The sequence below is a fragment of the Triticum urartu genome, chromosome 3A (genome assembly GCF_056163025.1).
Source record: "Triticum urartu cultivar PI428250 chromosome 3A, HENAU_Tu73, whole genome shotgun sequence".
Lineage (NCBI taxonomy): Eukaryota > Viridiplantae > Streptophyta > Magnoliopsida > Poales > Poaceae > Triticum > Triticum urartu.
Genome location: NC_141875.1, coordinates 731,910,546 through 731,925,433, shown reverse-complemented (window position 1 = coordinate 731,925,433; position 14,888 = coordinate 731,910,546). Strand labels below are relative to the sequence as shown.

Genomic DNA, 14,888 nt, shown 5'->3' with positions numbered 1-14,888 from the left:
GTAACTTTCAGTTAACTGAACAAAGAACAGTTAACTCACCCATATTTAGTTAACATTGTATAGCAAACTTCAGTTAACTTCAAAAATAGTCTTATACAAAAAAGTTGCTAAAATATTTCATTGTATATATAAAAAACACAGTAAACTGACATAACAAATCAGTAAACTGACATAACAAATCAGTAAACTGAAACCATGTTCAGTTAACCAAAGAAATACTCACTTCACTGAATCTACAGTCAGATAACTGAATAATAGTTAAGTTCAACAGAAAAGCAATTCAGTTAACTGGCAGAGCATTGATAATCCAAATTCACTTAACCAAATTTAGATAACATAGTGCATATTAGGTCATTGCAGCAAATAGTACAGTGCATCTGGATACAGGGCATCAAAGATAACCCAAATTAACTAAACAAGTCCACTGATAATCATTAACTAAACAAGTCCAGATGATCACTCAAATTCATCTAGCAGCTCTCTAACCTTCCTTTTCTTGCACTTGGTGTCGTCTTTATGCTTGAACAGGTCACTAATCATATACTCTAGCTTCTTAATCTCTTTCTTCAACACATCCCTTTCTTCCTTCAATTTGTCCCTCTCTTGCTTCATCTCATCCCTCTCTTTCTCTGCCTTAGCCCTGACCACCTGATGAATGTTGGTCACTGATTTGTCAGCCATTCTCTTCTTCTAAAGTTCTAGCTTTAGGTCAGACAGAGCTAGCCTTGTGTTGCCCAATTCAGTAATTGCCTGCTCTTTGTCAGCCACCATCTTAGCAAAATCAAGTTTAAAAAACCTCAGGTCTTTTTCCATGGCTTCCTTCTCTTTCACAACCCTAACATTTTCTTCGGCCTGAACAATAGCTTCCCTAATCCTGGATGTGACCTCATCTTCATACATGCCCCAGATCCTAGCTAGACTGGTCCTCAATTGTGGAGGCCACTCTGGGTCAACCCAATGCACATAGGGGCATTTAGGCCCATCCTAAAATTGGTGAGGAAATGCATAATTCAGTTAACTGAAGAAAATACAGTAACACTGAATCAAAATGCAGTTAACTGGACAAAACTAAGTAAAACTGAATCAGAATTCAATTAACTCACTGAATCAAAATTCAGTACAGCATGTCTATTTGCACAAAACTACATATTTGGACAACTAAAATAAACTAAATGGCACAGAACTATGAACTATGAACATGGCACAGAATGGCACAACACAGCAAGTTCAATATCAAATGGACCAATCATTTACAACCATGAACTAGTACTAGAGCACTACCATCTCAATCTACAACTACCAACATGTACTAACCTTTTGTGCACAACCCAGAATCTTCTTCCACTGTCAACAGACTCAAATGCAACAAGCTTCTCACACACTGCTTAGTGCTCACACCTATCAGGTAGATCTGCAGCAAGGCCTGCCCAATCGGTGCTCTCAATGGTGCGAGGACCCTAAAACAAAATCTGGTAAGAAATCACATTTTTTCCGAAACCCTAGATGCCCATTTGAAGCTGGACAGGATCTCACCCGACTGGTGACTTCGTCGCCACTTGACGCGTACGAGCTGGATCCGGAATCACTCCATGAAACCATGGCCGCTAGCTTGCTTGGTGGCTGCGGCGGGCTGGACGGCGGCGACGAGCTGCGGCGTCGAGCAGAGGAGCAAAGGAAGAAACAGAGAGGGAAGTGAGCTGCGGGTTGTCTGGATCGGGGGGGCCAGACAGTGGTCTCCTTTAATTAATTCAGGTGAAATGGTGGTAGTGCGGGTTGATTCGAAGCAACGGCAGGGGGGTCTTTGCAAAATGCGACGCGCTGACCAGGTGCGCACCCACGAGTCCACATGGCAAGCTCGGATTCGTCAGGACGTGATTTGCACATCTTGAGCAAGTTCAGGGACTGGGTAGAGTCAATTTTTAAGTTGTAGGACCAAACCATCACTTGAGAGCAAGTCCTAGAACCCCCAGTGCTTTTAACTCTTTCTGATCCTTGGGTCAGGTTCTAATAACGGACCTGATCCACGGCTCGGCTCGTCAAGCGTAACGTGCATTTCAAAAAAACGAGCCCGGGCGCTGGCGTACATCACTGTTCATCCCCGTATGCCGCCAGTCGACATCAATTTCTTCCACACGTATTTCCTGCCACGGACCCACTAGCTCTAATCCCTATAGCTGGACGTACCATCAAGATAACATGTTCAGATGCCGCCCATCTCAGTAACGCTGCTCTCGGGTGCCTAGGCCCTGTCTGTTTATGTTTTCTGTACTCCCTTTCTCTCAGTTTACAGGGCGTGCGCGTACCTGACCAACCTAATACAAGTCATATATTACAAAAAATATACCAATATAAATGTTCTATTTTCAAACCGTATATTTTTTGTGTTATATAGTTTATATTAAAGTGATAAAATTGACAACCTAGATATACGCACAGGACTTGTAAACTGAAACGGAGGGAGTACTAGATATTACTATAAATATGTTTTCCGAAACACACTAGAAAATTTACATTGAGATCCTTGGGGTGCCGAAGCCCTGTCTGTTTTAGCTTCAACAGGCCTTAAATTAGTGTTGGATTACTTCACTTGCAAAGTTGCAGTGGTTGTACTTGCAACGTTTGCCGAACACCCCAGTTGCAGGATTAGCTGCATATTTACTCTCAAACCTATATATGCCAAAGGAGATAGTATATACTCCCTCCGTCTCATAATATAAGAGCGTTTTTACACTAATATAAAGCTACAGCAAGAGGCATTTATTATTCTATTTTATTTTCATAAAAGAGAGGCCACCTTTTCCGATTTCTATTAAAGAAACCAGGGTTCAGAACTGACTGTCAAATACATAAACTGCTCAAACCAAATAAGGAAGGGCAGACCCGAACTAATTAACTTGCGGAAGCTCGAGCTAAAGCACAGATCAACATCAAGACCTGGGGGCGGGGGGGGGGGGGGGGGGGGGGGGGTAGCATAAAGAGAACAATATAAGACTCCAGCTTCATTACAGCAGAAGAGGAAACAGCTAGTCTGTCCACATGAGACATCTACATATCTGAGTTACAACCAGTCTGTTCTTGGCATGTCAATGAATGTAGCTAACTGAAAGCGCGGCAATACATACTTCATAGAAACATGATTCCTACTCCAGGTACCCTGGATGTGCGGAAGCAGCTTCATAAAGGAGCCGCACGCAATCAACAACAGAAGAAATCTCAGAATACGACCCGGCCATATAATCGAATTGAACCTCCTGCTGCTCCTTGGTAGATTCCCAGGGTGATGGTGTCCATATCAACAGCATACTTCTCTCAGCGGAAGGCATTTCTCCATGTCTTGGGCTTCAGAAGACTAGGCTCTGTTTCACAAATGATGTCATGGAAAATTGGTAAGTACTGTATATTAATGCAGCATCAAAGTTTACACTGAAAAAACGTGCACTGAAGAGACGAATAATTTACATACAATTGATATTTACTCCAGTTTTGGGTTGTAGTACTAGTCATGCGGTTATCATTATCTTTGGTGTGTGCTATTACAGTTATCTAAGAACTTGATTAAATATGCTCTCTACTCTAGTGTAGTAGTTAGTGTAAGTGTGCATGAATCAGGACCCCTTAATTATGTAGTAGTAACTAGCTAGAGCAAACAGATCCAGCTCGAGTAGTAGTATATGTGGAAGGATGTCTGAATTTGTTGCTGAGATATCACAAATCAATAGAGAAGCAAACTGGCGCGTGCGTACCTTGATGACGGGCATCTAGAAATTTTGACACAAGGCAGCTTAGCCGTTGCTGCAGGCATGCAGGGAGACTCTTTATGCCAGGGCAGTTTTTAACGGTAAGATATTGGAGGGATGAGTATGCTTGCGGCCCGTCTGGTAGGGATGACAGGGTTTTGCATCGTGCAATGTGAAGGACCTCCAACAATGGCATCTCTCCTGATTGAAATTCTACTGATCTCAACTCACCGCACCCATTAAATATTATTTCCTTGAGGGACGGCGGAAGATTGAGGACCCCTGTTAAGCTGTCACACTCCCGTATGTCTATTTCTTCTAAACATGGAAAGAGAATATGCTCCTCCATGGCCATGGCTGATGACCCTTGAATAATCGACGATGCCGACTCTCCCTGCTGCAGCCTACTGCTGGATATAGACTTGAGCTTGCTGCAACCAGTAATTCTCATTTTCCTCAGGGATGCAGGGACTTCGAAGACCTCTACCATGCTTTTACAACCATATATATTGAGATACTCGAGACGTGGCAGGAGCTCACCCGAGGATTCTGATGCTGTTGGTGGCTCAGCTACAGGAGCTTGTGCATATCCAACCAGTTGTTCACAGGATATAATCTTTAGACTCCTCAAAGATAACAAGCTTCGGAACTCTTTCTCTGGCCAGTGCACAAGCGCAGCAGAATCTTTAATGCATAAGCGCTGAATCTGCACAAAACATGCACATAGCTCAGTTACACCCGACCTAAAGCCAATTAACTCCATATTTGCCAGAGGGAAATCACGACGATTCCATTTTTCCATGACGCCCACCACTTGTGTCAGACTATGATCAGCTGCCACAGAGGTTGTTTCCGAGTCATCATCATGCCTTCGCAGTGTCAGATTGGTCAGTGAAGTCATATGTGTCGCTACCCACAGGAACATTTCTTCCTCACTTCCCAGCATCTCGAATACACTGAGCTTTGGTGATTTAGCTTTTGTTGACAGCTTTGGACAAACATTTTCTTGTTCTGATAATTCTGTCATCTTTTCACAGCCTATAACAGACAACTTCTCAAGCTGAGGAAACATTATCTCATCTTCTTGAGATCCATTGACTGCTCCCCATCTCTCAAAGCTCATTAAATCTCTCAATATGAGAACCTTCAATGCAGGAAATGCTGAGGGTGCCATACCATAATCCCCACCAAACGGTGCTTCCGGTAATGCGGTCAGCAGAGGGCAGTTCTGGATTGTAAGTTCCTCAAGCCTAGGAAATACAATGTGTCCTCTTTGAGTTCCTTCGATTGCCTCCCATCTTCGAAAGCTTTCCAAGTCATCCAAGTAGAGCACTTTCAATGCTGGAAATGCTGACCGTGCCATTGCACCATAAGATTCTGCAAGCAGTGTTGCTTCTGGTAACGCTGTCAGCTTTCCACAGCCAGCAATAGATAACTTCTCAAGCTGAGGAAATGTCATCTCTTCTCCTTGTTCCTCGTTACTTATGTCCCACCAGCTCTCCAGACATTCCAGAGATTTTAGTGTAAACTCCTTCAGATTTGGAAAAGTGAAGGGTCTATCACAACTGAATAACCGTTGCAGTTTTTTACAATGAGAAAGATGGATCTCAACCATGTTTCGCCACAAAGCCATCCATGTCGGAAAGGTGGTGCCTCCGTAGGATTCTATCCTTACAGCTTGCAGACCATCATGAGGTTTGAGACCCTCGAGCACTCTTGCATCATTGATGCAACCAACAGTCCATTTTAATGTGAGTTCTCGGAGTTCCTTCTTCTTTCCGAGATTTGCCGCTTTTGCATCTTCTTCGGTCACATTCTCTAGCTGATGTAGGTCCAGCTGACCACCGAGGTTTAACTGTTGCAACTCTCCAACACTGCTGCACTCAGAGCCAATTGGACCTGCTACAAAACATGTAAATGTCCGTAGGGAAATGAGTTTTCGGAGGTCACTAGGCATGTTCCTCATCTCTGGACAACCATGAGTGTAGAGGTGACGGAGGGCAGTCATATACTTCATTTGTCTTGGAAGCCAACGAAGCTCGCGGCAGAAAGATATGTTCAATGTTTGCAGGTTGTATAGAATGCTTATATCTTCAGGAAGTGATGCGATACCACTTCTTGAGAGATCAAGGTACCTCAGGTGATGCAGATGCTTTGATTTCAAGGGAAATGATCTGCTCCATGTACAGAGCCGTAATGCCTTCAAAGAGCTGTATTTTGATAAATGCTGCAATGGATCTTCCATATAACAATCACACAGAAGTGTCTGCATAGCTGGAGATCTTTTCGCCATAGAATCATTCAAAATAGTTTCTGGTTCTTCACAAGACAAAAGTAAGTGGCGAGCTGTATCTGAAAGCCACTCAATCTGACTTGGTTCCTCGGGTGCATGAGCACATTCTTTTTCCATTGTCGACAGTGCAACATCATGCATAAGATCGTGAATTTTACATGTATGTTGGGAATAACTATCCCCGATGTGCATAGTTTCGTGGAATGAAACTTGGACTTGCTTCACATCCACAAAGAATGACCTTGAGGCTAGCTCACTGAAAATCCGCTTGCCAATGGTTTCAGGACTAACTTCATTTTGGTGCTGAATAAACCCATGTGCGATCCACAGTTGGATCAGCTTGTCCACATCAATCTTGTAATCTTTGGGAAACATAGCACAAAAAGCAAAGCACTGCTTCATCTGCGACGACAAGTCATTGTAGCTGAGCTTGAGTATTGGTAAAATTCCAGATTCCTCAGTGCAAACATTGCTTCTGCTTGATATAGCTTTCCATTCTTCCTCGCTGCTCTTTGTATGGAGCACAGAGCCCAGTGCTGTTGCCGCCAAAGGAGAGCCACAGCATCTCTTGACAATTTCACCAACCATATTAACTAGCACGACAGGCCTTTCTTCTTCTTTCTGCAATCTGAATGCTCTCGTCTCGATAATTTCCTGTATGAAATTATCCTCCAAAGGTGCGAGATTATAGGCTTTAACTGTACCCATTATTTTTGCAACTCCTTCATCACGAGTAGTTGTCAGAACCACACTACCCTTGGCACCATGTGTTAGACGGGCCTTGAGCTTTTCCCACTTATCACTCTCTCGGTTCCACACGTCATCTAATACAAGGAGGAATCTGCGTCCACTTAGTACATCTTGCACTTGGCCTTTGTTGGGACTTGCTGCTTCAGCAATTTTTTTAGCCAGAGAATCAACATTGAAGTTGTCAGAGACACAAACCCAGATCAGCAACTCGAAATGCTTCTGAATTTCAGGTTCATTGTAAATGAGCTGCGTTAAGGTGGTCTTGCCTAGCCCCCCTATTCCAACAATGGGAACAACCATGAGACTTTCATTGCTGACTTGACCAAGTAGTATATCAACAATATTTGAAGTATCTTGGTCTCTTGATCTGCTGATGATTTTCTTTGGATCGAAGATAACAGGATCTGTCTGCCTCCACTGCATGGATGCTGGTACTTGCTGCTGATATTTAAACCCAAAGGCATTCATCTCAGCCACAAGAACCTCAATGGCCTGCACAATGCTGCAGAGCTTCTTCCCCATTTTGTCACGGAATGCAAAACGGTTGTGGGTGGGGAAGAGTTTTACTACCTCGAAGCCGAGCTTGCTGTAGTGCCCATTCTTCTTGGCTTCGCGGCGGAGCGCCTCATACTTGAACTCGTCGAAGATCTCGTTCGCCTCATAAGCCACCCTCTTGACCTCCTCAAGCCAAGCCTTGGCCCCTTCTCTGTGGGACGCCGCCTGCTCAGCATCGGCAACGACGTCCAGGATGGCCAGCAGCTTGCGTTTGAGGATCCTGTGCTGCTGCTCCATACCCTCCATCACCTTGTACTGGTCCAGCAGGTAGCTGGACGCCTTCTCCTTCACAATAGACAGCAGTGGTCCAACTACCATGGTGGCCACCAGCTCTGCCATTGGAGTGCTCAGAGCTCGCGACACACGCAGAGCACAGGGAAATACAATTGCAGTGAGGGTGGAGAAGAGAATGGTGGTGTGAGCAAACTAAGCGTGCAGTACTTGCTTCTGAGCAAAGGAAGCCAGTGCATGTATTGACTTAATGGGGGACAAGTAGATGCGTTTGGTTCTTCCATTAATTACCACAATATAAATTAGCGGTTGCACTTCTTCCGACGAGTAGAGCTTGATCTGCACTCCTTGAAATAATCACAAGTCAACTGTCGAATCTTGCAACAGCTCAGAACTGGGTATTCTTTCTAGGCAATTAGCAGAGCCTAAATAGAAATAAACTAGTCACTGCAGCTGGCAGTACCTCAGCGCAGGGCATTGTTTCTTCGTTGAGGTATAATAATAGGGACAACTAATTGAGCCTTCTGACATAGCACTTTAATAGCGGAGGCATCTTTATTTCTTAACTTGATGATGCCCCGAAGTTGCTGCGGGAATACATGCTACATACCGATGACTTTCTGCAGGCAAACCAAAGAAATGGCTATCAATTAGTGGAAGCAGTAATGTATGAGCACATCAAACCAAAAAAGCACCAAAAACAGTGAAACACAACATTGAAATGGAGTATAGTTGTACCTACAAAATTCTGAGCTAGATATCCTAGAACTACGTCTTCAACAAAAGTAACCCCTACAGCCAAAGTTTTGGGTACCGAATCCCAAAAAAATACCCAGGGGGGGGGGGGGGGGCGGTTACCGTGGTTTCCGTTCGAAATTTTTAAATGAGTTCGAATTCAAATATTTGGGGCAAGTCAATTTATTAACGATCTGAAATTATTCACAAACATGTACATGGCGCAGTGGTTGTTTGCTCAGCTTCAGCTAGATGTCTATTGGTGATCTCGAGTTCGACCACTTTTTTTAAAAAAAAATTCTGCTGCACACATCCATATAATTAGCCAAAAAGAAAACCAAGGGAGAATTCGAACCAGCAACGTTGGGTTGGCGTTGAAGGCCGGACGCGCTAGCCACTGCACCATAGATTTATACATGTGCATTGTCGGACGAAAACATCACACTCACCGTGCTTTTGAGCGAAGTACCAGGCCTCGATTATGAAATCCAACGGTACCACCATGGAGGAACTTTGAGATCCCATGGTTCTGAACCACCTTTCACAGTCCGCTAGAAGGCTCTCGACAGCGAGAAACAGAGCACCCTGAGAGGACAAAGTATCATTGTGTTGCGCCCCCATGTCAGAAGCCGAGCAGCACAGCAGGACCATACCATACACAGACATAACTGAAGCCGAAAGTAAGCAAAATGCATCATCCAACCAAATGACCACAGAGCTCAGGCACTCGAGCTAATTGGTAACATTAGTATGTAGGAGATCGCGAAGCTCCCGGGAGGTTCAAAAGCTGTATTCAAGGTTCAAAAGAAAAACTCTAAACATGCTGATTTCACTGCGATAAGCTACTGACAAGAGGATGGATACCTCCAGCAGCGGCAGGAAGTTGTCGTGGGAGATCGTGAAGCTCGCGGGGGGATCGAAGAGGTACCGGAGGACCTGCACGGCGGCGGCGAGGTCGCAGCTGATCCGCACGTAGCCGCTGCCCGATTCGCTGCAGGCACCGTTCAGAGAAATCGAGCTGACTCGCTTAGTCGCTTGCTTGGGAGATGAATCGTTAGCGCAGGAGCCAGGAGGCTGGGTGTTTGCTGACCTGAAGCTGCCGCCGAGGAGGGCGCGGAAGTAGGAGGAGCTCTCGATTAGCCTGCTCCGGTCGGCGCGGACCGCGAGGACGGTCGGGGACGGGAGGGGGCCGGCGAGGGCGGAGACGGGGATGGGGGGAGGTGGAGGCGTGGAGGATGGGGATGCTGCTGCGTCGGTGATCTCGAGGACCACCGTGCCGGCGGCGGCGGCGGCGGCGGCGGCGCCATCTTCCCCGTCGCCGGCGGCGGACATGCGTGGCTGGATACGGGCCGCTTGTTTCGAGCACGGCGGATTTGAGAGTGAGGATGAGAGAAGTCCACCCCTTGGTAAACACGGGCCGGGCCAAAATCAGTTGGGCTGTAACAACTCATGAGAGAGGGGGCGGTGGTGTTAGATCTTGATTACATCACTGCTTTGCAACGTGTTTCTTTCCTAACTAGATGATACCCCGCGCTTTGCGGCAGGAAAATTTAGGTATACATAAAAAATGAAAAGCAGGTGATGAGCATGAATATTAAGTGACATTTGCACCACATGTGCACAAGTATGCATGCCATGCATTTTCTCAAGTAAACTATCACCAAACGGCCGAAATTGTTAATCTAACCACCCTGAAGGGAACTACATTGTGATTTACTATTAGCAACACTACATTTGTTATTTAAAATAACATAACGATCTTGCAGCTAACTGAGGATATTTTTTTTTCTAGTACATTTTTTTAGCATCTGTGCATTCAGATGATGAATGTAAAATTTATTTGTAAATTGGTAAAATCCAATTATTCTCTCTGGGGACCCATAGAGATACAAAAAAGATACTGCGAGCTCCAATCAAGTTATTATGCCGAGGGCCGAGAGCTAATATTACTCAGAGAAATTAATTAACCGATTAAAAAGGGGGAAATGATGTTAGCTCTCGGCATAAGGAAAATAGCAAACCTGAATGCATCACAGATTTCAAAAGTACTTTTAAGGAACAATTGAACAAATTAGAGTGCCTAGCAATGGCATCTGCTTACATGTGGAATCTGCCTTATCTCTAAAGTCGTGGCTGCAATATAAGAGTGTTCCATGTGTGTCACCACATCTCTGTAGGTTGAGCAGGAAATAGGCTACAGGAAAAAAACACAATTAATAGAATAAAAAGGGAATGGCACACGAATAACCTAGCATCTTTTCTGTTACCGTTGCATACCTAGGTTCTTTGTATGGCGGCAACAGCAAAATCAGACAATCATAAACATAAGTAGAAACAAACATTGATGAACTTCTTATTCAGAAATGCAAGCTAGATGTGAGTTCATATTCAGATTGGGGTTTAAGCCCGAATGAAGAGACAAGGGAATTATGTACCATATTGGGCTAGGTTGCTCCGTGGCAATGGCATCAGCAATATTGGGCAGAGGATTCAACAGTGGCGGCCGCATTTTCCGCTGATTTGTTTTTTTTTTGCAATAAAACAAATCCAAATCGTTCCTGGAAGTTATATTCTGAACATCTAGAATGGCGAGAAACTTGCAAAGCATTCGTTAGTATCTTACCTTCTTGATCTGCTAATGATTTTCTTTGGATCAAAGATAAGAGGATCCATCTGCCGCCAGTGCATGGATGCTGGCGCTCGCTATTGATATTTAAAGTCAAAGGCGTTCATCTCAGCCACAAGGACCTCAATGGTCTGCACAATGCTGCCAAGCGTGTTCCCCATTTTGTCACGGAATGCAAAACGGTTGTGGGTGGGAAAGAGTTTTACTAGATCGAAGCCGAGCTTGTTGTAGTGCCCATTCTTCTTGTCTTCGCGGCAGAACACCTCATACTTGAACTCGTTGAAGATCTCGTTCGCTTCGCAAGCCACCATCTTGACCTCCTCGAGCAAAGCCTTGGCCCCTCCTTTGTGGGACGCGTGTGCTCGTCGTCAGCGATGACGTCCAGAATGGCCTACAGCTTGCACTTGAGAATCTTGTGCTGCTCCTCCATGCCCTCCATCACCTTGTACTGGTCAAGGAGGTAGCTGGACGCCTTCTCCTTCACAGTGGATGGCAGTGGTCCGACCAGAGTACTCTTCCAACCACCATGGTGGCCACTAGCTCCATCATCACTTGAAATCATTTGATAGGTGTAGAATGTTGTTGCCAAAGAAGATGGCTTCAGCCTTATTGGTGTATTCTTTTGTAACGTCTTGGTGAATGGAGTAATTAAAAAATGGTTGTATATATGCATCACCCTGATCTAGAGGCCAGGGTCATCCTCCTTTTTGAATTTGTTTTTGAAATAAGCTACTCGATTACCTTCTTCACATTGTTTTTTTCGTTTGACATAGATTAATAGGGACAACTATTCTGACATTGCACGTTAACAGGTCGGGCATCTTTAGTTCTTATCTCTACTTTTATAAAAAATCGAGTTGGTGATGATGGTGTGCCTGCCATCTTACAGTATAGACCGTCTGATCTATATCTGACGGACAGAAAGCAAACTACAGCAATTTTTCAAAAAGATACGCGCACCTCTCTGCACATTTGCAGATAAGCATTTTCATCATTCATCCTTGTCTCCCACAACCTCATTGTTGAGCAATTAAAAAACGAAGCCTCTGAAACAATCTGGCATGGTGGGCGCTGCCGGCATCGGCCATCCCCATGCCTCCGCTCAGTCTGGCCATCAATCACCACCACGCCCCACTCCTCCTCACCTTATATCTCCTCTTTTTCGAGATATCATTAGTTTCTACACATGGGATTACTCCCGCATGGGTCAATCACAACAAGTGTTTTATAAAAAAATGCATCTTGATGTTCCGTACAATGCACGGGCCACAATATAAACTGATGGTTGTACTTGATAAAATACTCCTACAAACAAATCGAGCTTTGATCTGCACTTCTTCAACCAATGGCAATTTATCGCAACTCAACTACCCAAGCTTGCAACAACTCAGCAATAGTTGTTCCCGCTGTCTGTACCTCAGCAGGTATTGTTAATTTCTGGATTGACGTGTAAAAACAGGGACAGCTAACCAAACCTTCCAAAATGTAATAGCAGGTATTGTTAATTTCTGGATTGACACACTCCAAAATGAACGGTTAAAGGGAGTATCAGCTTACACATGCAGCTGGCGATATAAAATGAGCCTTTGTACAACGGCAGTCTTGACTGATCAACTCAATCAAAGAACGGAAATACCAAAGTCCCTTTCTACACCCGAGCTCTCAAATGAGCTCGGGATGAACAGTAACTCGAAAAACATTTAAGGATGTCCAAAAACTCTGAATTTTTTTATGGAAGACTTTGCCAAATTTTCTAAGGGCTTGCAGAATTTCATTACGAAATCACAATTCTGGAAGTCGTGGCAAACAAAATTTAGTGCTCTGAAATGCTTTCGAAAGTACCATTATCAGATTATCGATTTTGTTTTTTTACCATGATTTTCACAAATGTGATTTCATGATGAAAATTTGCAGGCTCTTAAAACATTTGTCATAAAACAAATTCAGATTTTTTTAAATATTTTTCAATTTTACTGTTCACCCAAGCTCGGTTGCAAAAACTTCATGTCCCGGAAATACTACGACTCTACAAGCAGGGAGGGATGTAATAGTAGTACATGAAAAGTTAAGGGGTAACTATTCTCATCATACGTCTGGTGGAAGGAAATCGGCAGACCAATCATTTGCCGTTGATTCATGTTTCATCCCACGGCTATGATGTCGTTGCAGATATGTTGTAATCTCCCATAAGTATTCCTCTAATTTATCGGCATGTTTTTGCCTCCCCAAGGCTGTTAAGTGCCAACTTATGATTGGGTGATTAGGAGGACGGTGGTATAAGTCCTAGACTTACACGGATTCTCGCATTTGTAGGATTTATTTCAGGACATCCATAAATGTGCGTTCAGTGAGATAAGACGTTCTCGTCGACTATGAAAGCGTCTGTGGTGACTTCGTCGATCTCAAGATGATGTCTCGGCTCATTCTTTTGAAGGTACTCATGGGGTAGGGTGTGTGCCTGTCTTCATAGGATGAGAGTATATGCATATGTATGAGCGTCTGCTTCTGTATTGTGTTAAAAAAGTTATTCGGCTGCTTCCACCTCCCACAATCCTGTATATCTTCAACTAAACCATGTGCACTTGCGGTTGCAGCCTTGCAGCCCATGAACGGCAGCTGCGTTTTGGGCTGAATTACTGGCGGTGGGGGTGGCGGATGCGTTTCTAGGCTCGAGTGACAACGGCGTCGGGCGTGGGGGTTTATAGGAGGATTGAGGGGTGGTAGGCACAATGCGCTGTGGTGGCAGGCGACTCAGCGCAATGGTGGTAGGTGCATGCGGCATGTCACAGCGGAAGCGCGGCAAGCGGCGCAGCAGTGGCGTGTGGTAGGCTAGTGTGGTAGCCAGCACTGCGGTGCGTGCGGCGCAACCATGGCGTGTGACAGGCGGCACTGCCGCTCGCTCGCCTTGTGGGAAACCGCCGCCTCGAGCGATGCGATTGACTCGCTAATTGCGTATGTGCCATTTTTTTCATGATAATATGTGTCTCATTCATATCATAAAGAATCACGTAAAGACCGACATGACAAAACTAAAAAGATAGTAGAACATCTCTGAGCTTGACACCAACGCTCGTCAACTGCTTCTGGCACCACCACAGCAGCCACCGAAGAAAAGAATGACGAATCACCACCTCACCCGAGCTCGACGCGGCTCCATCGCTGATATGCAGCTTTGCGGACCTCCAAAGTGGCTCACCAAAAGTGAAGCCCTTGCCGTTGAACGAATCAGACCAGGGCAACACCCCGGACACGCCATCGAACTCCAGATCTGGCACCCCACCACGACTAAGACGCTGAAGGAGGAAACCATACCTGCCATCCACAAACCATGAGCCCAGCAGATATTCCGTCTTCCAGATGTTGTCGATGCAGACCACAATCTGCATCCGCTCCTGGACTACCTCCCAAGCTCCGCGTCGACGCTGGAGCAAACGTCGTCGCAACGGCGGAGCCCGAGGACACAGGTCCACCACGAGGATGCCGCCGCCGCCACACCATCCTTGCTTGAACAGACTGGTTTCCAAATCCATCCCTAACCATAGGACCGATGGCCTCGTCAGGGAAGGATTCGAAGATTCATTATTCAGCGCCGCCATCGTCATCACCGAAGCAAAGACGATGAACAACCTAAAAACCTAAACTATAAAGGAGAAAAATCGATCCACACGCGTGGATCCGGCGGCCCCCCTCACCACCGACGACCGAGGTCGCCGGCGGAGGGGAGCCGCCGGAGAACGGCGTTGGGAGATTGGCCCTGGCGGCGGCTAGGGTTGCAGCCGCCAGGGACGCGAGGCTGGGGCGCTGAGCGAGGCGGTTGGTTAGCTAATTGCGTATGTGCCATGCACACCGGGTCGCTATGTGCGGTACGTACACAGAACGCGTATCGATATGGCCGGACGGGCGACCAATTTTTTTAGAAAATAGACCATCGTGCCATTTATTATAAACGGATGTGGACAGA

At 45.4% G+C, this 14,888-nt stretch overlaps 1 protein-coding gene and 2 pseudogenes across 4 annotated transcripts; all 3 read right to left on the bottom strand.

Annotated features, from left to right (window-relative positions):
- Positions 1-2,976: 2,976 nt before the first annotated feature.
- Positions 2,977-7,674, bottom strand: LOC125546289 (disease resistance protein RGA2-like; annotated as a pseudogene). The gene is made up of 2 exons (XR_015599177.1): positions 3,744-7,674; positions 2,977-3,356 (listed from the first exon to the last, which is right to left on the bottom strand). The product of XR_015599177.1 is annotated as a disease resistance protein RGA2-like (transcript).
- A 94-nt stretch (positions 7,675-7,768) lies between these two features.
- On the bottom strand, positions 7,769-9,712 carry LOC125546292 (BTB/POZ domain-containing protein FBL11). 3 transcript variants are annotated; one of them, XM_048710507.2, is made up of 5 exons: positions 9,392-9,712; positions 9,166-9,292; positions 8,751-8,886; positions 8,030-8,186; positions 7,769-7,905 (listed from the first exon to the last, which is right to left on the bottom strand). In XM_048710507.2, exons 1-4 carry the CDS (start codon positions 9,631-9,633, stop codon positions 8,122-8,124), a joined length of 570 nt encoding a protein of 189 aa, XP_048566464.1. In that variant the 5' UTR covers positions 9,634-9,712; the 3' UTR covers positions 7,769-7,905; positions 8,030-8,121. The 3 variants fall into 3 exon arrangements, with proteins under 3 accessions (XP_048566464.1, XP_048566465.1, XP_048566467.1); XM_048710508.2 differs by having other exon boundaries at positions 7,781-7,913; XM_048710510.2 differs by lacking the exons at positions 7,769-7,905; positions 8,030-8,186 and having other exon boundaries at positions 8,753-9,088; positions 9,392-9,710.
- Positions 9,713-10,461: 749 nt separating this feature from the next.
- LOC125547361 (uncharacterized) lies at positions 10,462-11,600 on the bottom strand (annotated as a pseudogene).
- Positions 11,601-14,888: the final 3,288 nt, after the last annotated feature.

Excerpts from the sequence above, each read along its gene's own strand:
- LOC125546292 (XM_048710507.2), bottom strand. The coding sequence starts at position 9,633 with ATGTCCGCCGCCGGCGACGGGGAAGATGGCGCCGCCGCCGCCGCCGCC. Across the intron at positions 9,293-9,391 it reads CTCCTCGGCGGCAGCTTCAG|CGAATCGGGCAGCGGCTACG; the intron begins GTCAGCAAACAC and ends CGGTGCCTGCAG. Across the intron at positions 8,187-8,750 it reads GTACTTCGCTCAAAAGCACG|AAAGTCATCGGTATGTAGCA; the intron begins GTGAGTGTGATG and ends GTTTGCCTGCAG.